Consider the following 26,154-nt stretch of genomic DNA (forward strand, 5'->3'; position numbering starts at 1 on the left):
GAGTAGCCAGAGGCTTTATCTTGCTGCAGGTATTCTCAGTTCCATCCAATCTTGTACATATCAGACAACTAAAGGGGGTAGCAGGAGACAAACAAATTGAAATAAATTATTTTTCGTTTGCTTTGCATGTTACCATACAATGCAATACCTACAAACTTCTATTTAAATCTTCAGTGTAAGATTAATTTGTATAAAGCAACTTAGTCTAGCTGGCCTGGGGCTGGATTTTTTTTTTTTTTGAATGCTTCATATTTGCTTCTGCAGTACAGTATGATCTAGTTAACAAGGGCTGAAATAACACTGCCCTTTCATAAAGAGGCTATATAGATGACTTGTATTTTAAAATTTTTAATAGCATTTCTGTATGCATAAAGGAGCGTACAGTGAGGCAAGAAATGTTCTCTACCCCAAGGAGAGAGGAACACAAGTTGAAGGTATTTTGGAGCACCTTTTGGGCACCAGAGACCTGTTCTGTGGATAGAGGTTTTTCTGCGGACCAGAGAGGTCATGTAATGCCTGCATCCCGTGGATGGAGCTTTGCTTGTTTCTGTGGGTCCAGCTGCTGGCATGCTGTGGACTGATGCTGGTCCACGAACCAGAAGTTGGGGACCCCTGCTTTGAAATAAGCAAGTAAGACTATAGTATATTGAATTAGATAAGGCCAATATATCTACAAATATTTTTATTATTTAACAGTTCCTCTATGCTAATGGTCTAGAATTCTTTTAGAGCTGAACATTGGCCAACATTTCAACACAAATTTCCAGCAAGAATTGCCATCAAAACTCTTCAAAAATAGATGATTACAGTATAGCTGCCATGGTTCCTGGGCTCTCAATAGGTCACTTGATATATTCCTCAGTGCAACAATCCAGGCCAACTGTCGTATCAAACTGACATGAAACTGATATTTAACCACATAAAGCCTATAGAATCCAGTATATCATATCCTGGAGTCTTAATAGCATCCATTATCAATGTTCTTCACAAAGGAAGGGGAAGAGCTTCTACTTCCTCCAAGCACTCATTGTAAGCTTCTTGATAGTCCTCATGAGCCTTTATCATGATAACACAGGTTGGGCGTTTTGAGCCTGCTGCTGCTCCCAAATCCTGAATGCAAAAGAAGAAAAGGATTCAGTTTCTTGGATCACACAAAGATCTCCTTTTTTTCATACATATTTCAAGCTGCAAACTAAACAAATCCAGTATTTTAAAAATTTGATTTTTAGCCCCCTCAGGGTGAAGATCTAACTTCTCTAAAGCTTAATTCAGCAACTGCACTGAGTTTTAAGAAATGGAAATCAAATTTCAACAACTTGAGAATAAATAAAGCTTACTTAATGCTTCAGAATTCACTCTTGATGTGAGACAAAATGATCTTGCTAAGATATTAAAATAATTTAAAGGAAATAAATATTAGGGATTCCAATGTTTTTGTATGACCATCCATATTTACAAACCTTATACAAAAAATAGATTAAAATTTAACATGGCACCTGCAGGACAAAATACATGGGAATCATAGGCATTAAAATTCTTAAATTACCACTTCCCTGTCATTTCAACTTCTGAGCTCACATTAGGAAGGAATTCTCAGGGACTTAAATATTAACTGGCCTCTCATAACCTCAAAGTATTAACAAAATATGGTATTGAAGTCTTTAAACATGACGTGTACCACTTTTTAGCTATTTAATTAAAATTCATGTATTAGTATCATATTCAATAGTTGGACATGATTATACTGAAACTATATTTGGTATTATAAGGATCTGCAGTCTGAATATCTAATATTCACTTGTTAGCTAGATTCAAACACTGTACTAAGCAATAATTTAATCTTGTATATGACAGTCTATTGTATGAATGCAGATGTCATGGGTGTCAAACCTGCAGCATCACATTGCTGTCACGCTATGCTTTTCCAATTTGCGGAGCTGGGGTAGGCGTGGCCTGCGCGTGACGCATATGGCCTGTGGGCCGCCAGTTTGATACCCCTGCCATATGTTATTCAGCAAGCCATCTATAAAATGAATCTAGCTTAGATTAGAGTTCCAGCTTCTGAATGTTAACGTTATTGCACCCAGTTTTGTTATATATTCAAGTCACAACTGAAAAGATACAAAACAATATACAAAGGTTTGTTCATAAACTATTATGAACAATAATAGTTAATAATTTTAATAATCAACAACATTCGCTTCATGGAATTTAAAGAGTAGAGATAAATAGTAGCTTTTGAGAAAAACTAAGTATTCATATCTAAGTATCTGAGCTTTTATTTCTGTTTACATAGGAAAATAAAATGATCATGCGAGACAAAATTCTATTGAATTTTGACCCATTTTATACATTCATTCCTTTCTCAAGGACCAGCAGGAAGAAAACTCCTTTAACCAATTATTACCGTTTTAGATGGAATATATACATAGGGAAGACTCCTGTCTTCACACATGATGGGGATGTGGCAATAAACATCAATAGGCAATGTATCTCCTGCAAGAACTGTGATTCTATGAGAAACAAGACAAAGTAATTTTAGCATTTGGTTAAAAATTAGGGATTAGTAAAACATAACATTCAACATAATGGAAAATCTCAAACAAGTTTCTCCACCCCAGACCACCCAACATCTCCACCTCAGACCACCCCAACGATGCCCTTGATGTGATGTCTCGCTGCCTGGAGGCCGTGCGGGTCTGGATGGGAAGAAATAGGCTCAGACTCAACCCATCCAAGACCGAGTGGCTGTGGCTTCCAGTGTCCCGATATAGTCAGCTGGTGCCATCGCTGACTATTGGGGATGAATCTCTGCCCCCCACAGAGAGGGCTCGCAATCTGGGCATCCTCCTGGATGCACGGCTGTCTTTAGAAGAGCATATAACGGCCGTGGCCAGGGGGGCTTTTAATCAGGTTCGCCTGATTCGCCAGCTGTAGCCCTTTCTGGACCGGGACGCCTTGCGCACGGTCACTCATGCCCTTGTCACCTCCCAGCTGGACTATTGTAATGCTCTCTACATGGGGCTCCCATTGAAGAGCACTCGGAGGCTCCAATTGGTCCAGAATGCGGCCGCGTGGGTGGTTATGGGCACAACCCGTTGTGCCCATGTAACCCCCCTCCTGCGCGAGCTGCACTGGTTCCCAGTGGTCTTCTGGGTGCGATTCAAGGTGCTGGTTACCACTTTTAAAGCGCTCCATGGCATAAGACTCGGGTACCTTCGAGACCGACTTCTGCCACCAATAGCCTCCCACCGGCCAGTCCGCTCCCACAGAGAGGGTCTCCTCAGGGTGCCATCGGCCAAGTTATGTCGGCTGGCGACACCCAGGGGGAGGGCCTTCTCTGTGGGAGCCCCAGCCCTGTGGAATGAACTATCCCCGGAAATGCGTAAGATCTCCGACCTCCGTGTATTTCACTGTGCCCTCAAGATCCTGCTGTTCCGCCAGGCCGGGCTACCAATGTAATGATTTTAAATTAGGTGTTTTAAATTTTGGGGGTTTTAAATTTGAGCCGAAACTATTTAATAATTTTAATTATTTTTAATTGATGTTTGTCTTTGTGCTTTTAATAGGCTGTACACCGCCCTGAGTCCTCCGTGAGAAGGGCGGTATAGAAATAAAAATATTATTATTATTATTATTATTATTATTATTATTATTATTATTATTATTATTATTATTTATTGGTTAATCTTTAGTGAGATTCACAGCCTTTGAGGCTGGTTAATAGCTCAGCAGCTTGAGTCCTAACCAAGGACCTAGGAACTGTTAAGGTATCGTCGGAGGATGTAAGCTGTTCCGAGTAAGGTGGTTTTTTGTAGAGTCAAAATGTTCAACTCCAGCAAATTTAGGATTTCTAAATAGCGGGGTAGCCCTTTGGGTATTGCTCCAAGGGCTCCAATTACAATCGGGACAACACACGATTTCTTTTTCCACAGTCGCTCAACTTCAATTTGTAAGTCCCGGTACTTTATGATTTTTTCTTGCTGCTTATCTTCAATTCGTGCATCACCAGGTATTGCAATGTCAATGAACCATACTTTTTTTTACATTATTATTATTATTATTATTATTATTATTATTATTATTATTATTATTATCGCTAACACAGAAAGTATGTCTCTAATTTGCTTAGAGTGTCACACTAGTTTCTGTGAACTTGGTGTAGAAAAAGCTAATTTAAGCATTTATATTTTCATAGATTTAAAGGGGTTTTGCTTTAGAGTTAGAGTAGACCAAAGCACACCACAGCGGTTACTTCAAGCGGAAATACGGAGATTAACTCTGACAAAAATTCCACCGCCTGGAGCATCACAGGTTCTTACCCTTTTTCGCCTTTGTTGATGAATTTCTGGACCTCTTTCACCCCTCGCCGGATCTGTTTAAACTTCGATGCTAGAAAATAAAACGGGAGAGCTTTCAGGAAGATCCCAAGAGGCAGTAAAGCTCCAAACGGAGTCCATGTCACAGCCCACCCGGGAAGGTCTCCCCACCCCCCCACCCCCACATCGCACGCACCTTTTTTGATGCACTTGTAGAGTTTGCGTGTGAGCTTCCGAGAGGCTAACGGCCGCGCAATAGCATTTACATTTGCGACCAGCTCGTGGTACGACCGTTCTGGGGTTGTTGCCTCGGTCTCCGGCGCTTCCTCGGGTTCCTGGTGCTTGACTCGACCCATAGCCGCAATTCGAAGAAGCCAGAGACCCACGCGCCGCTTCTACCCACTACTAGCCTATTTCCGCTTCCGCTCTCAGAGCACTGAACCCTGGGAAAAACCACCATAGAGATTTTTTTAATTATTATTAAACCGTTGTTTCGGGCCACCATTTTTTCCCTCCTCAATCAACCAATAGGACGAGGCTTCGAATGGAACGGACCGCCGCAATCAACCAATAGGAGGTGGCCTCGAATAGAACGGACCGCCTACCGCTCTGAGCCGAGAGGCCCGACCTAACGTTTGGGACTCGATGTTTGGGGAGGTTCGCAATTTGTCGTCCTTTCGCGAAAATGGCGGCCGGAGCGGGTAGTAAGTAACGATCTTTTTTCTTGCTGTGGGCAAAAATATCGGGGCCTCCTTTTTTTATCTTAGGATGCCCCTTGCCTTACATTTCTGAGAAGCAGAAGGTCGTCTGGCGCAGCTGTGTACAGCCAAAGCTTCATCCTGTGTATCTGTCAGTTGCACGCATTTTATTGGAGTTTGCCTTTTGTCACCTTATTTTGCCTTCTAGGGACCATTTGTTTGCGAAAAAATGTTTTTTTTTAATTTAATTTCGCCTTTCTTATTTTTTTTTTTTTTATAAGTAATGGGGCGAACATACGTAATACTCGTTCTTTCTCCTGTTGCCAGAGTTTTCCAGATAATTGTATCTGGGTTTTTTCTTCAGGTAAATCAGGAATGTAGAATTTGCCTCATCCTACAGCAATATTATGATTTTTCCCCCCGTTAGAACACAAGTTGATGAATGCCGGGCCCACAGAACCTTGGTCTATTCGAGAGAAGCTGTGCTTGGCTTCTTCTGTCATGCGAAGTGGGGACCAGAACTGGTGAGAGAAATACTGTTAATGGTAGTGCATGTTCTTCAATGGTGCAGAATTGGACAGCGATTTGTGAACCTTATTGTTCTAAATACCAAATAAGCATGAAAGCCGTTAGTGATATTAACATTTGAGAGTATAGGTAATCTTTGATTTACAACCACAATTGAGCCCAAAATTTTTGTTGTTAAATTGCTAAATTACTTTTGCCCCATTTTTGTAACCTTTTTACTACAGTTGTTAAATCTGCAAATCACGCCAGTTATTAAGTGAATCATGCAGTCATTAGGTAAGTCTAGGTTCCCCATTGACTTTGTTTGTCGGAGAAACCGAATGGGAAGGTTACAGAAGGTGATCACATGACCCCGGAACAGTTGCCAAGTGCCTGAATTTTGATCACAAGATCATGGAAATGCTGCAACAGTTGTAAGTGTAAAAAACAGTCATAGATCACTTTTTTCAGTGTTGTTATGACTTTGAATAGTCACTAAACGAATGGTTGTAAGTCAAGGACTACCTGTAGTGCTGGAATAAAAAGTAATTTAATTCAAACTGCTATGTACCAGTTTACAGTATCCCTAATATTAACCAAAGAACTAACTACAGTAACTTTATAGTAAGCCATGTTACAATACCCTTTTAATTAAATATTTAATAAAATAATGTATTAAATTATTTTAAAATGTAACTCAATATTAGTGATAGGTATTTTGATGAAAATGAAATGAGAAATATCTGTTATTTCCAACTCTCATACTCCAGAGGTTCCTAAAATAATTTGCAATAAACATTCCCATTTTTTCTGCAAACTCCAAGATGGAGATTATTTGATTGCTTTGATCTGATACAAAACCCACAATCCCCCCTAGTACTGTTAATGGCAATGAAAAGTGAGATTATTTATTAGTGCAAATAGCCAAATCAACAGATCGTGTACTACTTTCCAGCCTCAAATTTTAGTTGAAAAGTGATTAAGCACTTCTTCTGATTATATTCAGAAGTACAGATTGAAGTCATGGGGGAGGGGGGAGCGCATAACCATAGTTTTTGGATTGACTGTTGAAATGAGCTAGAGATTGTACAATTTGGCACTCTTATCATAGTCATACTGGATTTCACCTTCTGGAATGAGACACAAATCTGAGGAGAAATTAATTAAAATTCATAAAATACATTTGAAAACAGAATGGTGTATTTTTATTCAATTTGGACTTGTGTAATAGAAAAAAGTAGTAGGGAACGATGATTATTGTTTACATTTACAACATTTTTATTCCTCAAGAATCAAATTTCTCATAGTGGTTGTCTTCTGTAATTATCCAGGTATCAACGCTGAGATAGATCAGATTAATGGAGTATAATTGACCAATGTCATCCAATAAATTTCAGATATGAATACATATTTGACCCTAGATCTCTATGAATGGAATACCAACCAGAATGAATTGTAAAGTGTATTTTATAGTATTTTCCCACTCTTGTAAACATTGTATCATCTCTGATATACAGAGAAAGAAAATCTTGAATCCATTTTATCTGTAGGGTATCTGTCAGCCGAGCTATTAAACCCTTTGCAGAACCAGGCCGCCCACCAGATTGGTTTTCTCAGAAGGTAAGAAGCTTAAATGCTACATTTGTGCATAATAATGGTCTTTCATTTTACTATTTAGGAATATCTGCTCAAGAGACTTATTGTGAGCATCTGGAAAATAAAGATCATGGATTAAACTGTTTGGAGCTTTGCTCCACAGCATATTCACATTGCAAAAAAAAAAAAAGGAAAGGAAAGGAAAAACAACCCCTTGACATTGCATTAATTATCATTAATTGAGCACTATTTTAGAAGGTCTCTTGAGATAGCTCTGATGGTGCCAGTGCTGCGGTCAGCATCTCTGCCTGGTTGCTACACACAAAGAAAGTCCATATAGTTTATCCAGAAAGTATGTCCTCTTCCACAACTTTAGAAAATATATTTACAATGTGGGAAATGTGTTATGTACTACATATTGTTGAAATATTATTTTTTAGTGTAGTTTATAGTGACTGATTTCTAAAAAATGTATATATGTACTTTTTTCTAGCACTGTGCATCGCAATATTCTGAGCTCCTGGAGACAACAGAGACTCCAAAGTAAGTTTAAAGGCTGAACCATTTCTTATCAGGGGAAGATTAGAAGTTGAACAATGTATGTCCTTGTTATTTGTTAAAGCAGCCTGACTGCTGGCAGGCTTCCATGGAAGCCTGGAAAATGTTGGGTACAAAGCACTTCTAGATTATTTTTGAAGCTGGTTCATCTCTACTAACATGTTCAGCCTTTGAACTGAAGAGCATGACAGCAGAGTGAGTTTACCAGAGCAGTTGAAACTGCTCCCAGACAGTGATTATTCAGGATTACCACAACTGTGATAGTTTGAGTACATTCAAATAGAAGATATTGCTGGTATGCAAATAACTTGAATCCCATTTCCCCATTTACTTTGTAGATTTGGTGGCTGAAAGTAAGAATAGAGTAAATAATCCCAACTCAGGAATGCATTCTGCTTTTTATTTAATTATTGATCTTATTTTTCAGAAGTTTTTTTTCTCATACTTTTTCCAATAGTGTTTTCAATAAAAAATATAGCAAAATATACTATATTGTGTGATGTTTGTTTAACCAGAATCTAATTAAAATAGATTTGAAGTGAAGCTCTCATTAAATTGTACACACAGTACTATAGGAATAGCTAATTCTGATCACAAACTTTCACCCCAATAGGTACTTGACTGAGATTACTTTACTGTATTCTTAAACTTTACAATAGTTTTTGTAATGCATTACAAAAGACCAAAGCAGTAAGTAATAAGTAATTGGAGTAAGGAGGAGGTACAGAAAGATTGGATGTACATGAATGGAGGGTGCTTCATCTGCAGGGGTCAGATTTCTGTTACTGGTCCCTAGAGTCTTCTTCCCTCCCCTTCTCGTTTTTTGTGTGTAGAAGAAAGCGTGGTGAGAAAGGAGAAGTTGTAGAAACTGTAGAAGATGTTATTGTGAGAAAACTGACAGCAGAACGAGTGGAGGAGCTTAAGAAGTTAATTAAGGAGACACAGGAAAAGTACAGGTAGGTCTCAGATTTTTAAGACGTCAATGATATCCTTGTTTTCTTCAAGAATGTTTGCTAATAATTAATGAAATTAATTGTATGCCCTGTATTTTCTTTACAGGCAGCTGAAGAGAGATGCAGAACTGATCCAGGCAGGACATATGGATCACAGGCTGGAGGAAATTTACAATGACATTGTGATGTGGGTTATTTTATTTCCCTGTTCTGTCACATTCTTCCCCAACTTTTCCACTTCCAAACTCCATGTCTTGAATCCTTGGGATCAAGCAAACTTTTAAATGAACCTCAAAAATGAAGTTTATTTAAGTATACATTAAAATTACTGAGATAAGCAATGTATTCTTATCCTTCTATTGTAGTATTCATGTCATGCCTTGTCAGCCTACCTGCCCTTTGTAGTAGAATTTTGATGAATTGCCTACAGGTTCTATTACCTGTACCTGACATCTTTTAAATTTTGGTTAAAAATTGTTTTCAAGGATTTAAAAAATAGAGTTTCTCATTGTTTTTATCCCATGTTTGTCTTATATACAGGTAGATCTTGTTTAATGATCATTTGTTCAGCAACTTTGTTTCAAAGTTACAATGGTGCTGAATGAGTGATATTTATTTATTTATTATTTATTTATTTATTATATTTCTATACTGCCTTTCTCCCGTAGGACTCAAGGCGGTGTACAGTCAAGAAAAATATAGATACACAAACATCATAAAATTGCTAATTAAAATTATTATTATAACATATTTGGCCCAATTAAATAGAACCTAAAATTAGATAACATTTTAAAAACATTCACATGTTCATATGTTTAGCCCCGCCTGTTGGAACTTCAGGGTTTTGAGGGCACGGCGGAAAGCACGGAGATCAGGGATATTTCGTATCTCAGGGGGCAGTTCATTCCAAAGGGTTGGAGCCCTCACAGAGAAGGTCCTCCCCCTGTGAGTCACCAGTCGGCATAATTTGACTGATGGTACCCTGAGTAGTCCCTCCCTGTGAGAACGAACTGGTCGTTATGAACTTATGACTGGTTCTTGTAGTTGCAGCTCTCTCAGTATCCCCACAGTCGTGATCATGATCTAGGTGCTTAGCAATTCTCACAATTATGGCATTGCAGCATCTGGTCCTGTTATTGCCATTTATGACTGTCACTGCCGATTTCTGATAAAGTCAACAGGAGATCTGGCAGGAGGTCACAAATGGCATCCACGTGGGATTCACTTAATGACAGCAATCAGAAGTGCTGTTACTAAACAGCACAGTCACTTGACATTGTGCTTTACAGCCAGGTTGCTTGGTGACAGAAATTCTGTTCCCAATTACTGTTGTTAAGTGAGGTCCACTTACATGAGTGGGAAGTAGCTTGTTTTGTTTCTATAACTGTGTGATCTGTATTTTTTCAGGAAAAAAAGAATAGAAGAAGAGGAGGCAGAAGTGAAGAGAAAAGCTACTGATGCTGCTTATCAAGGTTAGTTGGAATTTTGGATTTTTAGTTGAGCCAAGATCCTCAGAATTAAACTTCTTAGACAGAAATTAAAAGTAGTAAAATGCAGTTTAAAAAAGTAAGACCTACAAAATTATTTGGTCATCCCAATTTCCTCTTCAAAGTTCCTGTGGAAAGGCTGAGCATTTCATAGACTTCTCTTTACAATACTGTCTTTAAGGCTGGGCTTAGGTCTCTAAGGCACAATGGATTGCCATAATGATCCCGTACCAAAAAAGTAGCATAGAAGAAATGAAAAGAAAACCTGTCCAATATGGACATATGCAAGAAATTATCAGAGAACTAATAATGAACATTTTTCCTGTTCCGTATTCATAAATAGCATGTGTGATGGAATTAAAAGAATTTAGGAGGATACCCATTGGATTGACTTGGGGGTGGAAAAATTGACCACATTTTGTGTTGACAATTCTTAATTGATCTGAACTAGAATGTAATTTTCTGCCTTTGTTTCTCTAGCTCGTCAAGCAGTTAAAAATCCATCAAGAAGGATGCCGGGAATGATGGTCCGTTCTCCAGCAGGGTCAACATCACCAGGAGCAGAGTATGCTCTGGGAGACTTGTCTCAACCCAGTGTGGAAGAGACAAGTCCAGGGGTAAGATCTGGCAGGAACATGAAGCCATTAGGCTGTACAGAGCTTTCCACAGCTCTCACAGACTTCCTGCTTTACAGGCACATTTTGGTGACAGTACTAATACAGGGAAAAACAGGTGGAGATACATGAATGGCAAGGGAAACTAGTGTGATGGAGGAGCTGCTTGGGATAGGCTGTGTCATTGGCCCTGTTGGGAGGAGTCACAGGGACATGTCAAGATGGTGAGGATGTGGCTTTGAACAGTGTGGTTTTTCTCTTCCTCAGGTAACTCCAGGGACATTGCCCAGCACCCCAGTTGCCTCCTTCATTGGGATCCCTGACACCCCTATGGGCTCCACCTCCTTGGATGCCCCCTTGACCCCAGTCACAGATGATTCAACCCAGAAAAAGATGCTAGGACAGAAAGCGACTCCGCCTCCTTCTCCTCTGCTTTCAGAGCTGCTGAAGAAAGGCAGCCTCCTGCCCACAAGCCCCAGGCTGGTATGGAGTCCCCTCCTTACATGTTTAAAAATCTGGGGGAATCTCTGTGACTGACTTTCACCAGAAAGGGCACAAAGCTTTTCAAATGGAATAGTTTGGATAGATTTTAGGAGTGAAAGTGATGCACGGCATCAACATAGTGCTTTTTCCATGGTGCAATGAAGCATGCTTAACAACCCTGGCAAAAAGGTGGTGAAATTGAGTGTAGCCGTGTGATGCCTCACTTAAGCAAAGCTTAACAATAAATTTCCTGATCCCTATTGTGGTTGAGGAATATATACAGTCAAATATATTTTGGCACATGTGGACAACAAATTTGAGAAAACTCTTCTTAATCTGATCATCAGCCTTCCACAGTCTGGCATGTTCAGGGCATATTGGCACCAGAATTCACAGATATATGGGCTTTCATTGTGGTAGTTATAAGTTCCAATTCCAAAATACCAGATTTGGGGAAGGCAGTTGTTCCTACATTTTTTTTCTTTTAGTAAGGTTAGTATTTATCAATAATGGTTATGCTTCGCTCATTACTCTAATGTTTCAGGGTCAGATTATTTTTAGTTATAGATAGTCCTTGAGTTATGACCATAGTGGGGCCCAAAATTTCAGTTGTAAGTTGAGGCACCAGGTGACTGGACTTGATTTTTTGACCATTTTTATAACAGTTGTGAAGTGAGTCACTATGGTTGTGAAATGAATCGTGATTATTAAACAAATCCATTCTTTTAAAAAACTGACAAACCTGCCAGAAACTGGCCAAAAGCATTGCAAATCATGGTCATGTAACCGTAGGATGTTTCAACCAGTCATGGATGTAAGCCAGTTGCTAAGTGCCAGAAATGTGATCACATGATCACGGAGTGTGTGGCAGTCAATTTTGAGGATGGATCATAAGTACTTTTTTTTAAGTTCAAATGGTCATTAAGCAACCAATCCTAACTCGAGGACTACCTGTACAGATAATTCTTGACTTAAGACAGCAACTGGGCCTGAAATTTTTGTTAAGTCCCAGGCAGCTCAGAAGCAGGCTGGCAGGCAGGTAACTGGCTGCTGTTGGGGGGGGGAGGGCACAGTGTGGTCCATGAGGGGGTGTATCATGGTTCAGGGAGAGTGGTGTGGGAAGTGCGTTGATGCTCAGGGAAGGTACATGGGGGTGAATGAGTGGCAAGCATGGCACCAAATGCAGAGGGGCTAGGGGTGAGTGTATGGGTATAGAAGACTTATCCCAGTGACTTTCCCTGCTGGCTTCCCCATTCACTTTTTGGGGAAACCAGGAAGAAAGATTGCAAATGACAATTACATGATCATGGGGTACTGCAACCATTCATAAGTACAAACCAATTGCCAAGCGCCTACATAGCAATCACTTGACTGCAAAGATCCTGGGATGGCTGGAACTGATCACAACCATTCATTCAGCACCGTTATATCTTCAAACAGTTGCTGAATGAATGCTCATGACTTCCTGTATGTTATAAAGGTATGCAATCTAGGTAGAATAAAGATATCTTAAATGAATTCTTCAAATATTAAAACTGAAAGAGGTGGCAGGACTAACCAAAATGCATAGAATGAAAGAAAATTTGCCTGTGCTATGTGTGACCTGAAAGGCCATGACCCATTAGGCCATGGTTTGAGATATTTCCTCACCAGCTTCTTCAGTGCCTTGAACAATGGCAGATCTTCTAATGTACTGCCTTCACTGGAAAAGTTCTTAAAAATTCAGGGAGATATTCAGAGATGAAAATAGGCCATGCTGAACTGTATAGCACAGTCAAGAATCAGGAGTTGACCACATTTGACGATAAAATAATGCAAACTGTCATAACATTTTTAATAGTTTGTATTATGTCATAAAATATTTTATGAAATTTGCCAGATTTAATTCCACGGGATGCTGAATTATGGATTTTGGACACGTTCTGTAAATTGGCACATTTGAGATATCGTGGTTCAAAAATTGTTGCCCTACGATGCAACATTTTGTACAGTTATAGGTTGCACACAGAGTTTTAGTAGTTTATAGATTCCTTAAAATGGTGTCTCTTGAACTATTTATTATAGGACAAATGTAAAGTGCAGTAATTACATGAAACTTTACTTCATTTTTACTGCTTAAAGTTTGCATTAGATTGGATGACTTAATATATTTAGAACACATCCTTGAATGTGGAAACATTCATGGAGCTCAAAAAACCTGTGTTTTCTCTTGTTTTAATGAAACTGTATGAATCACAAATCCATAAGATGGGCAATTATACAACTTACACTGTATACATACGTACATATAGGTAGGCGTAGCTGTAACAGGAACTTCTATTAGGGTGGGAGATTATGCAAGAAAAAGAGACGTCTAATGAGCCATGTTAGGGACGTTCCACTGGATGATGGTGCTGACCCTCTGCATTGAGGTACTGGTAATATATACCTAGCGTTCATTTCACTGTTTACACCATGGTTAATCTATCTCTTCCTCTTGTGTGTGTGTTTGTGTTTGTGTTTTGACGAAACCTGTTCTTTGTTTCTGAGTGTGTTATCCTAAAAATATTGGAAAGGTTCTCTAGTTTCTAAAAAGATGTTCTCAGCTTTGTTCCATTTTGTAGCCAAATTTTGTTGCCTGGTATTTTATCAAAAATTTGAATCCAACATAAGTCTATTTAGAGCCGGTTTTCATGACACATTCTTCTAGTTTATTGGTAAGCAAGGAATACATCCTCCAGTGTATTCTGGTTCCTATCCTCCCAGTTGATGCAGTTATTAAATAGCCATTGCTGATTATCATTCAGATACAGGATTCTATCAGAAATGTAGTAACTAACAAATCATGGCTGTGTTCTTTTGTTAGTTGATGCCAGAAAGAACTTTTGGACAGCATAGTAAGCCTTAATCTGGTATGCTATGTAGAGGCAGAAGCCATTGTGGTATTCTACGTTACATGTTCAATTTAGGTTAGAATGCCAGGCAAATGGAGACTTATCTCCCTGAATTTAACATCAGAATTTGAAATTCCTTTGTTCTGGTGTTCACTCTAAAGAACTCTGTTAAATCCAACCCAACATAGAAACATTGTTTAGATAGGGATAGATATTGCATTTTGAAGAATTTCCCCTCTCTTTCTCCTTGGTGAACTTTTGCACACTGCAACAAAATCATTTATATTTCTTTATTCCTACAAAAGCAAGAAAGCCTTAAAAAAGTTTATTGTGGTGCAACATATTGTACCTGGGTGAGACTTTGTTACTTTACAGAAAGTTAAATCATCTTTGTGTTGACCTTTAGAATATGATGTGTTTTGGCAGGTGGCAGAGGGTGAGCTCTCTGTTGTTGCTGGTCATCCAAGCAGCTCTGGTCTCCTCCTGGAAGTGGGAGGGGTTCTTCCAGTATTACATGGTGGGGAAATGCAGTCGTCTTCTACCACTATTCCTGCGACCCCTGCTGCTTCAGGTAGGACATGTTGTTTTAAACTGTTTTATCTACTGTTTAAAACCTGTGAATGTAACACTGCAAAAGTTAGGTTCTTGGAAGACATGATAATTGTACAAAGTGCAGTATTTTTAATCTAGGCATTATGAACGTTACGTAATATTTGATCCTTCTGCTGTTACTTGATCTGTAGATTTCAATACTTTCAGTATGATGTAGAATTTGCTTTCCCAAGTATGAGAGAGGGATAGACAGAGAGAGATTGTAAATTCTGCATATCTTTATAAGTTAAATACCATTTTTTTAATAATTTGATGTACAAAAATGAAATAGAACTCTTTGGTGCAAAACATGGATTGCATTTTTCCAGTAATATATAAATTGTATTAATGCCCACTTGAAAGCATTCTACGACCTTGTTTGCATATGTTTTGGGATTCCAATAGGTGACTTCCAGCATAGTTGCCTGAAGCCATTTTGTAAAAGGTGTTGTATGTTAGTGTTGTGGCATGAGCTATTGTGGGATAAGTACAGGAATTGCTTGCTTTGTAGTCTTCTATAGCTGTTGCTTGTGGCCTAATGTGCCTTTCCTGTCTTCCTACTTCGTTAGGTGCTCCTACTCTTTCCCGCCTTTTAGAAGCTGGTCCAGCACAATTCACCACATCGCTTGCTTCCTTTTCTGCTGTTGCCAGTGAACCTCCAGCCAAACTCCTGCCTCCCCCTATAGAGTCCGTGTCTCAGGCCACCATAGTCATGGTGCCCACGCTACAAGCGCCACCTGCTGTGCCATCTGCTGCAACTCCAGAAAGTGTAGCGACAGGTGCGTCCTTGCACTCATATGCCACTCAGTACCTAACTGAAGACTGTTTCCCTTGATTTAGAGGAAGGGCTGTATGAATGTGGGCTGTGGGCATCTAAATTTAATAGCAGAGTGATAGATGGCTGGACTTCAGCAGCATCATGCTAATTATACAGCAAATGATTGGCTCAAGGCTGTTAAGAAAAAGTTCTTGTGAGTTTCAGTCAGAACAGATGAAAGAAAGGGTTATGGTAAAAGTACTGCAGTGGGACTAGAATTAGGCTTTGAGGCTAAGAAATAGCTCTTCTTTTGATTTCAGAACTTGGTGGGGGAGGGGAGAGAAAGTGGTACCAGCCTGCATGTGCCTTTATGCAGGGCTGTGGAATGCTTTTTTGATGCCTTGATCTGACCCACATTGCTGGTTGCTGCAGCTGCCAGGCTTTCACTTGACTTGTCACTCTTGTCCAGTGAATCAGCCCAACACCTGTGTTTCCATGGAGGCAGTACCTGATCCTCACACTGTGACAGTATCAATGGATAGCAGTGAAATTTCCATGATCATTGATTCCATCAAGAAAGACTGCCTAGGCTCTGGGGCATCTGGTGCTGTAGGGACTTCCAAAGACCACATGGATAGCAAAGAAGACCTGGATCTGGCTGAGAAGATGGATATTGCCGTTTCCTACACAGGGGAAGAGCCTTCCTACACTGGGGAAGAACTTGATTTTGAAACTGTTGGGGACATCATAGCTATCATTGAGGACAAGGTAACTATCCAGAGGCCTGAGCTTTTATTCGTAGTTTCTAACAAAAATCAAAATTTCTTTCATCGAATAGGCATTTGCCTGGTTTACTTTCCCTCATTGTTTTAACTACCTCAACAGATAGTTTCAGCTCAAAATATATTAAGTTTCTTTGACTGATGAAGAATAGAGGCTCACAGATTTAGTAAACAGGCAAAAATGGAAATAATTTCCTTTAAAAAGAAGCTTTGCCTTTGTTATAATCTTTCACAATCCAAAAGCCACTGATTTACATAATTATCCATCTATAATAGTATGCCTGATTTATGGGAAAGTGGCAAAAAATGTTTCCATACTATCACTGCATTCTGGCATGTAGAATAGTTGGAACCTCACCCCTGCAGTCCCGGTTACCTCTCTATTGTACAAATGATCTATTTCTGCTTCTTATGTTCTTGTTTGGAAAGGTGGATGATCATCCTGAAGTCTTGGATGTAGCAGCGGTAGAGGCTGCATTATCTTTCTGTGAAGAAATTGAGGATCCTCAGTCTCTGACCAGTCCTTGGGAGCACCCCCTCCAGCGGGAGCATCCAATCCAACAGGAGCACGACAAGCAAAGCCAGATGCCCCAAATGACAGTAACAATAAAGCAAGAAAGACCGGACTGTGAGGAATTGGAAGCAAAAGGGATCCGAGATCTGATGAGCCTTGGAGATTTGGGAGCAGATATAAAAACTGAACCTGCTGAACAAGGGCAGGTACGTTTGGGCTCCGAAGAAGCCGCTGTACTAGCAGCTAGAACAAGTGAAGCTTCTGAATTGAGGGGCCATATATCTGAAGATGAAGAGACAACAGTGGTTGGTTTGACAGGCTCTGATATGGATGTAGAATCAACAAAAGATGACATGGATCGTGGCAGTGTGAAAGCAGAGGTAAATCGATAAAGAAGCTATGGGTAATTTAGAATTTGTGAGTAAGAAATGGAAAGGGTAGCCCATGTATTGGGTTTAGTTCCGTTTAACATTTTGGCTAAATTTGGCACTGTATTGTTTTGGTGCCAAGACATTAAAATTCAACCTTGAATGTTAAACCCAATATAAAACATTTGTGATCGGTTATTATTTTACATAATGTATCATTGTTTATTAGCCAGAAGTATCTAGGAGTCAAAGTGTCTCAGCTTCAGTATTTTTATAACTGTACTGAGCTCTCTTCTCTTGTTGAAGACTGCTGCAAACGTTCCTGTACAGTCACTGGTCTAAAAAAGTCCCTCGCTGCTTCATAAATGAAGCCCAAGTTTCTCAGGAACTAGAAGGCAATTCCCAATATAATATACTACCGTTCTTCCCCTTGTGAGATTATACCCCACCCAGAGCTCTGGTCATTGGTTAGGTTTTCAAGGAGCCCCCTGTCTGGATATGCATACATGCAGCTGTCCAGTTGGGGTTCTGTCACTTCAGCCTCCCAGCCTGCTTTCATTGTCCTACACAACAAAAATTCTTTTCTTTCTAGCTTCCCCCTGATGAGGAGACTTCCTCTCCACATGCTCCAAGTGCAAGTGAGGATTCCTCACAGGCAGATGTCCACCACAAATATGAGCTGTCAGGTAACTGCACTGTATACCCTGGGAAGCAGGAAGGGCAACCTACGTGGATCTGATGGAGAATGTCCTTTAAAATTATGAGGATTTCACCTGTTGTTTTCTTTTCAGAATCAATGAAAAATGAAGCTCAAGCCCTTTTTGAAAACCAGCTGAAGGTATTTTATTTACTCTTTGCATATGTGGAGGATAAAAGCAGACATTCATTGTTTTGCAACTGATCTATAGGCAAAGAAACCCAGACCTACTGCAGAATCCCATCCCAACTCATCCTGATGCCCAGAAATCATATGGGATCAATTAACTTTTCTGGAAGCAATGGGAAAGGGTAGATGGGGGAGTTTAGTGGTGGGTAGGGGTTCAGTTACAGCTTTGCTAATGTTAGGAGTTTATTTTTTGTGCTGCTTTTTTTTAGTCAAGGTCCTCCTGGATAATTATATGTATTAGATAACAGCATAATTACAATCAGACAGGTAAAAACAAAAAGGCAGCAGTATGTCTACAATGTAAACATGAAAAATAATATAACAAAAACCAAGGAGAAACAAAACCTCAGTAGCTGAAAATGGGTTCTGGGAAAAGTACTATTTACTACTAATCTAAAAGAATGGCTGAATTTTGCTTGACGGTGATGCCACTGCTGAGAAGGACCTGGTTTTAAAAAGGCCCTCGGTCCATATTCAGATATGTGAGATAGAGCTCCATCTGAACATCTAATCAGGCAGCACAGATTAGATGGGGAAGCTGTTGGCATGTTCTGAGCATGTTCTGCCATACGTGGGGCTGGGGGTCTGCATGTAGCTTTTGCTTTCCCTGCAACCATTATCTTTGGAGGATAGTGGAAGTGCTTCTTGTTGGCAGCTGCATCTTGGCTGGGCTGACTTGCTAGACTTTTAATCCTGTATTTCGGGATGCTCAGGGTGAAGAGGATGAGGAGGATGGTGCCAGCGAGGCTGCCAGTTTGGAGGAGCCCAAAGAGGAAGATCAGGGTGAGGGATATCTCTCAGAAATGGACAATGAGCCCCCTGTGAGTGAGAGTGATGATGGCTTCAGTATCCATAATGCACCTTTGCAGTCTCACACGCTGGCTGATTCCATCCCCAGCAGCCCTGCCTCCTCACAGTTGTGAGTATCGGTCAATCTCCAGCTACTCAGTAGATACCCCAGAGCAAACTCCAGCTGGCTGAAGGCTAGATATAGTTTTGTCCCTTTGTACCATAGTCTGTAGTATGTATTAATTGCAACCTGTCTAATTTAGAACACTGTCTAATGAGTTGTTGATTTCTGGTCGAGCCTCATGGTTAGACTCCAGCTTCGAGGAGAGAAGCCATCCTTTTTTGCAGAAAAATGTAAAAGAAATGGGGATTCCCACTGAGGGTCAGAGTTCATTACTTCTTTATATGCTTTACTTCAGGAAGTAAAGTACTTGTATCCTTTTTTGAAGAATGGCTTTTCCTGTCTTGCTCTAGTTCTGTTTGCAGTGAAGATCAGGAGGCTATTCAGGCACAAAAAATCTGGAAGAAGGCTATTATGCTGGTTTGGAGAGCAGCTGCTAATCACAGGTAAGTCAGCAACCTTGGGACTTGCCTCGGTTCTCCTGGAAAATAGAAATAGGAATTTGTATGTCACAACAAGCATCATCTTGAAAGAAAGCTTACATTGTGCAGGATGATGGGGTGGAGAGAACTTCTTAATTGCATGCTTGCCATTTGCAACTATTATCAAATATTGTATATATAGAGAATTTATTTTTATTATTGAAAAAATAATTTGCAATTGTTATCAATTATTTTATATAGAAAGAATTTATTTTTCTTATTAAAATGTTTTTTAAAAAAACTTTGCAGTCTAGACTTACTCATGGGAGCTTTTAGCACATAGTCTGGCAGCCTCTGAAGTCCATTTTTTACTTTAACAACTTCTTTACCAAAAAGTTCTTATCAGGCATATAGAGCTGCATTAGAAAATACGTGAAATGAATTAATTTTGGCAGAAGCTTTCAAAAGCAGTGCATGTCTAGTGATCAGAGGTTAGCACCTTTTTTTCTTGGAGCTGCATCTACTTGCCTTTTGCATGCTTGCTACTATATATTACAGCTTTGCTGTATTGTATTGTATCATCTGGTGCAAATATGCACTTCTGTTTTTTCTGGAATTCATGTCACAGATTTCTTCCTTTTACAGTATATTGAGCAAATAAATGGGTGGTATATTAGAAAAGTTTTCCAAGCTTCTTCAAGTGGCCGTGAAAGCCAGCTGGGTGACCTTGGGCTAGTCACTCTCTTTATCCAGCTCACCTCACTGGGTTGCTTTTGTGGGAAAAATAGGAGGAGAAAGGTGTGCTGGATATGTTTGCCTCCTTGAGTTATTTGTAAAGATAATAAAGGTGAGATACGAATGAATAAATGGGAATTATGTTTATTGCCTTAGGACTAATATGTCTATTTTAGGACTAATATTTCTTAGGACTAATATGTCTTCTTTGAACAGGTATGCCAATGTCTTCTTACAGCCCGTGACTGATGATATTGCTCCAGGCTACCATAGTATTGTACAGAGGTTAGTATTCATTTTACATTGATATTGAGCCACCTGTCAGCACCAGTGCTTAGTCTGCTACTGCTTTTATAGTCTGGCCTGGGGTCCATTCAGTCTAATAATAAAATAGCAGAGGAAAACATGAGAGCACAATTAATTTAAGTGATACTGTGATGCTTGGAGCCTATTCATAATGCGCTTTATTTTTAATGCATTTAATTTTAAGCTTGATTTTTTTTGTAGGCCAATGGATTTGTCAACAATTAAGAAAAATATTGAGAATGGGTTGATCAGAACCACAGCAGAGTTCCAGCGAGATATTATGCTGATGTTCCAAAACGCTGTCATGTACAACAGCTCTGATCATGATGTTTATCACATGGCTGTGGAAATGCAGCGAGATGTCTTAGAGCAGATTCAGGTAAAGGCACAAAATTAATGTCTTCATTGAACAACATTCTGATTTGACATGGGAGATGTTAATGTTTTTAGGGGAGTGGCCTGCTTCTTCTGGTATTGTTAATGTCTCCCTGGCATAAAATAGAAAGAAATAGGTTAACTTGACAAGACTGATACCTGACTATTTCAAAGCAAGCAAGAAGAATATAGGGTTAAAAACAAGCTAATTGTTTCCAATGTTATGATGGTAAGATGCTGTTCTTACCATCTTGGTAAGAGAAAGAATAAAACTTTCTATTCATTCTGAATCCTAATGCATACTGTGCAATGTGGTTTTTTTTTAGCAATTTCTAGCCACTCAGTTGATCATGCAGACGAATGAGTCTGGGATCAGTGCAAAAAGTCTCCGTGGACGAGATTCTACTCGGAAACAAGATGCTTCGGAGAAGGTAGGATCAATAAGCTGATGAATCTTGACTTTTAATATTATCATGGACATGGGAGGATTTAAAGCAGCTTTTGAAACCACAAAACTGGTGTTTTGATATTTAAATTGTTAAGACTTTCCTGTCTAATAGTATCCTATGAATTGGAGATTTCCTGGCTCTGAATGTAAAATATATGAAATAGTGACTATCGTTACAATTAGGAGCTTAGATATTCTGTATTCATTCTTGTCAAATCCATTTACCTCTTCTGTTTGTTTCTTAATAGGACAATGGCCCTATGGGCTCCCCAGCATTCCTTCTTTCTCTCTTTGTAAGTACTTAACAATCACAATTACAATAAAATTTGGAACATTGAATACATGATAGAGACCTTCCTAAAATGTTAGGAAGATTCTAGCTCTTTTGTTACTGAAATCTAAGAAATATTCAGTTCTGCTTTAGAGTGTTTTAATTGTATAACAGAGATAGAGGCTTTTGTCAGTTTCGGGTAGAAGACCCTGCTGTGCCTTACATTTGTAGCTTTGTACTATATATGGTACTTCGTAAGATTGTCGTCAGCATTTTGAAAAGGCAAAGTGGGTTATTGAAAATAAATAAAATGAATGTAACTTAGTAATATCTGGATTTGCAGCACTTTATATTGTTCTTCTTTACTTGCCTGCAGATATTTGGTGTTTTTAGAGATATAATAAAAAGGAACACAGTAGCTCAGTGGCTAAGACCTGAGCTTGTCGATCGAAAGGTCGGCAGTTCAGCAGTTCGAATCCCTAGTGCCGCGTAATAGGATGAGCTCCCATTACTTGACCCAGCTTCTGCCAACCTAGCAGTTCGAAAGCATGTAAAAAATTGCAAGTAGAAAAATAGGGACCACCTTTGGTGGGAAGGTAACAGTGTTCCGTGCGCCTTTGGCGTTCAATCATGCTGGCCACATGACCACGGAGACATTTTTGGACAGCGCTGGCTCTTCGGCTTTGAAACTGAGATGAGCACCGCTCCCTAGAGTTGGGAACAACTAGCACATATGTGCTAGGGGAACCTTTACCTTTGAGATATAATAGTACAATAAACCTGCAACAAAACATTTAGGTAGTCAGCAAAGATCAATACAAATATTTAAATATAGAACCATTCCAGTCTTATTCATCCTCCTTGAACATAAATAATTTGACTAGAATCTAATTTAAAAAAACCTTGTTAAAGTTTGGATGGCGCTGATTTTGTCTGGACAAGGAATTCCAGAGACAGCCAATTATATCTTTCAGAAAGTTCTAAAGAATTGAGAAGTGTTATAGTGTTGGTTGAAATAGCAGGAGGATTTCTGTTCAAACATTATCAAGTAATGCTTTGGATAATTTTAAACCAATCATTAAATTTTTACTTAACTCCTCTGTAAAGCTGTTGTTAAAAAGAGAATGGCAGAAAAAACTAGCCCTGATCTTTTTGAACAAACAGTTGACAAATTAAATATAAAACAGAATTCTTTAATTCAATTTTTAGCAAGAAAATACTAGAATCATATGATGCAATAGTACTTTTTAAATGACTATAATGGTTCATTTGAAAATGAAGGTAATTTATGTAAATAAATATTTTGTTTAAAAAAATCAGGGGAAATAGAATCCTAGTTGTGCTCCAAAAATCAGACTTTGTTTAAAAATCCAGGGTTTTATGTTGTAGTTTGTCGTTGTGTTCAGTTTCAGTTTCTCCGCCTAATAATTGTTCCTACAGATGGATTGCAAGTGCTGTTTGAGCCTTACTTCCCATTAGAACATTGTTTCTTGTGAAACTTGTGTATGTTTTTCTTGGATTCATTGTTCCAATATACATTGCATATTGTTGCAAGATTTTGCTAACCTTGCTTTATGGATTGTACCTTGCTATATCCACTCTGGAAAAAAGTACTGTATGTAGATGATATGCATGTACCTGTTTTGCTGAATGATCTTTACATTGCATATTGTGGTTTTCTAACTATATTTGCCTAGCTGAATAGTTGAGAACTAATTTTTACATATTGACTCATTTTTCAGTTATAATTAGGTGGAAATATATTTCTTTGTTTAAATGTTCCAGAACTTTAGAATATAGTGTTATTGGAAAAACTGAAACTTTAAATAAGTTATGTAAAAATGCAGTATGACATAACCATGGCAAAGCCTAAAAGCAATAACAGAACCCAATAGATAAATTTTCATGGCCACAGTTGGAATATATCATTGATATTTGAAGTCGCTCTCAGATCATGTATCATTTTTACAGTAATTTATATTTAGTTTTGTTATATGTAAAAGAAAATACCATACACATTTATTGGTTGTGTAGGAAAATATATTGAATAGATTTATTCCTCACATATTTTAAAGATGAAAATCCTGTAAATATTCTTTAATTTGCTTCCCTTTACATAGAGGAATTTTATTCCTCTCCACCCATGCCTGTTTCATTAAGGGTTTTTGCTTTCAGAGTTGGTATTCCATCATTGCAGTCCTTCAACCACACAGTGGCTTGGTTTAGATACTTTCCTAAACCTACATTTTTTGAATTAACCACCACTCTTTGGATTTTCACAACATGCTACACTGAAACCAAATTAAAATCCATTATGTTTAATATAATGGGCTTAAACACAGATTCTGATTGAATTAAGAAAAAGACTTCCTAACAGTAAAAGTAATTTGACAATCATACAGTTAGCAAAAGAGATGGTGGGCTAATCATTACTGGATGTGTTCCGGCAAACCTTATTTTAAATACTTTAATTTGAATTTTGTACCTAATAAGACTTTGGTTTCACTGCCTCCTTTCAATTCTAAGAGTCTGACTCATGAGAACCAAATTTCTGAGACATATAGTAACTATCACAAAACTAAAATACAGTGGTTTGTTTGTTCCTTTCATGGGTAATCAGGGCAATCATTGTCTCTCAATACGCCAAAAATACATTTTGGCAGGTTCATCCTCCAGCCAAAAGAATAGGGTTCAGGATATTTCTAATACTTATCTATTAAGACAGAGAAACATGAGGACAGGCAGCCAGATGGAGAGGGCAGCAAATGGAAGTAAGCTATCTGATTGCCCTACATTCATGGAGAGCCGCTGTGAGGAGATGCTAGGGAAACTAGTGCCAGGGTATTGCATCTGGAAGAGATCTTCTGTAAAGAGCAGCAGTTGATCAGGTATGTTAGACAACATCTGTTCTGTCCACTTGCAGAAATGAGCACATGTTGTTCAAATGTAAGAAATTTCGAAGCATCCCCAAACAAGCCACAATAGATATTTCCCCCATTTGCTCCTGAGCTGACACAGAAATCCCACAATTCCATTCCAGAAAAGAATCCTCTGTGTTATAGGAAGGAAAGCAGTATTGTCAGACTAGGTGCTGAGTCTTTCCTGCTAACACAGATAGCAGCCAAGCCTCTCTGTCCTTTGGATAAGTCCTTCTAGTAACAGTGTGTTCCCTTTTCCTTTGCATTTTGAACAGGATGGAGGAACTAGAGGACGTCGTTGTGCCATTGAAGCAGACATGAAGATGAAGAAATGACGCAAAAGCAGGAGACACCCTAGGCTTTGGCATCTGAATGAGAATTTTCCTGATTCTGAATGAGACACAGCTCGGGATGGCCATGTGTATTAGTGTGTGTTGTCCTGGAATACTTAACTGGGTAAATCCCAGGCCCAGGAGAACAGTCCTCTGCCTGTTCTAAGGCAGTTGTAATCAGGTCCTATGAGTGTTCTGATTAGCTAGCAACTGGTGGCTAGTATGTATTGTAATGTGATGTGTACAGATTTTTTTTATGTATTTGTGGATTGTAAATGTGTATAATAAATTGTAGAGAATCAAGTATAGCATGGTATGCTGGCTACTTTCATTTTTGTATTTTACTACTTTCAAGCCAGAACATCTTATTAAGCATTCATTTCCGTATTATTTTTGGCTTCTAAATTTAATTTAATTTTGTTTTACTTGTAGCAGCAGTTTCCACGAGCAGCAGATGTCTCGTGCTGGACATGTAATAGCACAAATCAATCACATTTTATATTGAAGAAAAAAGATGTGATTGCAGGCTATTTAGCTTCTGTTATAAAAACTTGGAAATGTTAAATTACCATATTTTTCGGTGTATAAGACTCATTCCACCCCCCACCCCTCAAAAAGTGTGTCTTATAGAGCGAATGTTGCCAAAACCCTGCCCACCCACCAGCTCCCACCCTTCTACCTCTGCCTCTCAGCAATTTGCCTCCTTGCAGCAAACAGCATGGCCAGCTTCAACGCAGCTTGATTTAGCATGAGCAGCTGATTGGTGGTTGGATCGGACTCCCAGAATACTGCCGATCAGCTGTTCCAGGCTATGGGGATTGCCACTGCCTATCACCGCCACCTATTGCCACCTCCGTGTGCCCCATTTTCGGCCTTTGCATGTCCCGTTTTTGGTCCATTCCAGGCAGCAGAGATAGGCGGTGGCCAAAAATGGGGCGTGTGGAAGCCAAAAATGGGACATGCTGAGGCCGAAAATGGGGCACGTGGAGGTGGCGATAAATGGTGTTGGTGGTGATGGGTAGTGGCAGCCTGGAACAGCTGATCGGTGGTATTCCGGGAGGCCAATCCAACCGCCAATCAGCTACTCATGCTAAATCAGGCTGTGCTGAAGCTGACCATGCTGTTTGCTGCAAGGAGGCAAATTGCTGGGAAGCAGAGGTAGATTTTTGTTTTCCTCCCCAAAAGCTAGGTGCGTCTTATAGTCTGGAGCATCTTATAGTCCAAAAAATATGGTACTTAAAGTATGCCCAGAGCCAGTTTGGTCTAGTGGTTAAGGCACTAGGCTAAAAAGTAAGAAATCAAATCCTGCCTTAGCCATGAAAGCCAGATGGGCCAATCATCCTCTTTCAGTTCAACCCACCTCAGAGGGTTGTTGCTGTGGGGAAAATAGGAAGAGGAAAGTGTGTTGGATATGTTTGCCGCCTTGAGTTATTTGTGAAAATAATAAAGGC

General features: G+C 39.3%; 2 protein-coding genes across 8 annotated transcripts; one reads left to right on the plus strand and one right to left on the minus strand.

Moving 5' to 3' along the window:
* Nucleotides 1-667: 667 nt before the first annotated feature.
* NHP2 (NHP2 ribonucleoprotein) lies at nucleotides 668-4,848 on the minus strand. Its single transcript, XM_034441792.3, has 4 exons — nucleotides 4,516-4,848; nucleotides 4,323-4,392; nucleotides 2,408-2,513; nucleotides 668-1,110 (listed from the first exon to the last, which is right to left on the minus strand). The coding sequence occupies exons 1-4, from the start codon at nucleotides 4,673-4,675 to the stop codon at nucleotides 985-987; spliced, it is 462 nt and encodes a 153-aa protein (XP_034297683.1). The 5' UTR covers nucleotides 4,676-4,848; the 3' UTR covers nucleotides 668-984.
* Nucleotides 4,792-25,011, plus strand: BRD8 (bromodomain containing 8). 7 transcript variants are annotated; one of them, XM_034441717.3, is made up of 22 exons: nucleotides 4,792-5,023; nucleotides 5,445-5,541; nucleotides 7,075-7,144; nucleotides 7,614-7,663; nucleotides 8,512-8,634; nucleotides 8,738-8,818; nucleotides 10,039-10,103; nucleotides 10,599-10,735; nucleotides 11,000-11,215; nucleotides 14,515-14,659; nucleotides 15,249-15,458; nucleotides 15,906-16,204; nucleotides 16,648-17,112; nucleotides 17,693-17,786; nucleotides 17,892-17,938; nucleotides 18,700-18,905; nucleotides 19,250-19,342; nucleotides 20,270-20,338; nucleotides 20,561-20,738; nucleotides 21,061-21,165; nucleotides 21,431-21,475; nucleotides 24,647-25,011. In XM_034441717.3, exons 1-22 carry the CDS (start codon nucleotides 5,005-5,007, stop codon nucleotides 24,704-24,706), a joined length of 2,874 nt encoding a protein of 957 aa, XP_034297608.1. In that variant the 5' UTR covers nucleotides 4,792-5,004; the 3' UTR covers nucleotides 24,707-25,011. The 7 variants fall into 7 exon arrangements, with proteins under 7 accessions (XP_034297608.1, XP_087743765.1, XP_034297636.1 ...); XM_087887641.1 differs by having other exon boundaries at nucleotides 4,807-5,023; nucleotides 15,876-16,204; XM_034441727.3 differs by having other exon boundaries at nucleotides 4,807-5,023; nucleotides 16,648-16,938.
* The last annotated feature ends 1,143 nt before the right edge of the window (nucleotides 25,012-26,154 follow it).

This window comes from Pantherophis guttatus, chromosome 2, assembly GCF_059756535.1.
Source record: "Pantherophis guttatus breed Tessera chromosome 2, ASM5975653v1, whole genome shotgun sequence".
Classification (NCBI taxonomy): Eukaryota; Metazoa; Chordata; class Lepidosauria; order Squamata; family Colubridae; genus Pantherophis; species Pantherophis guttatus.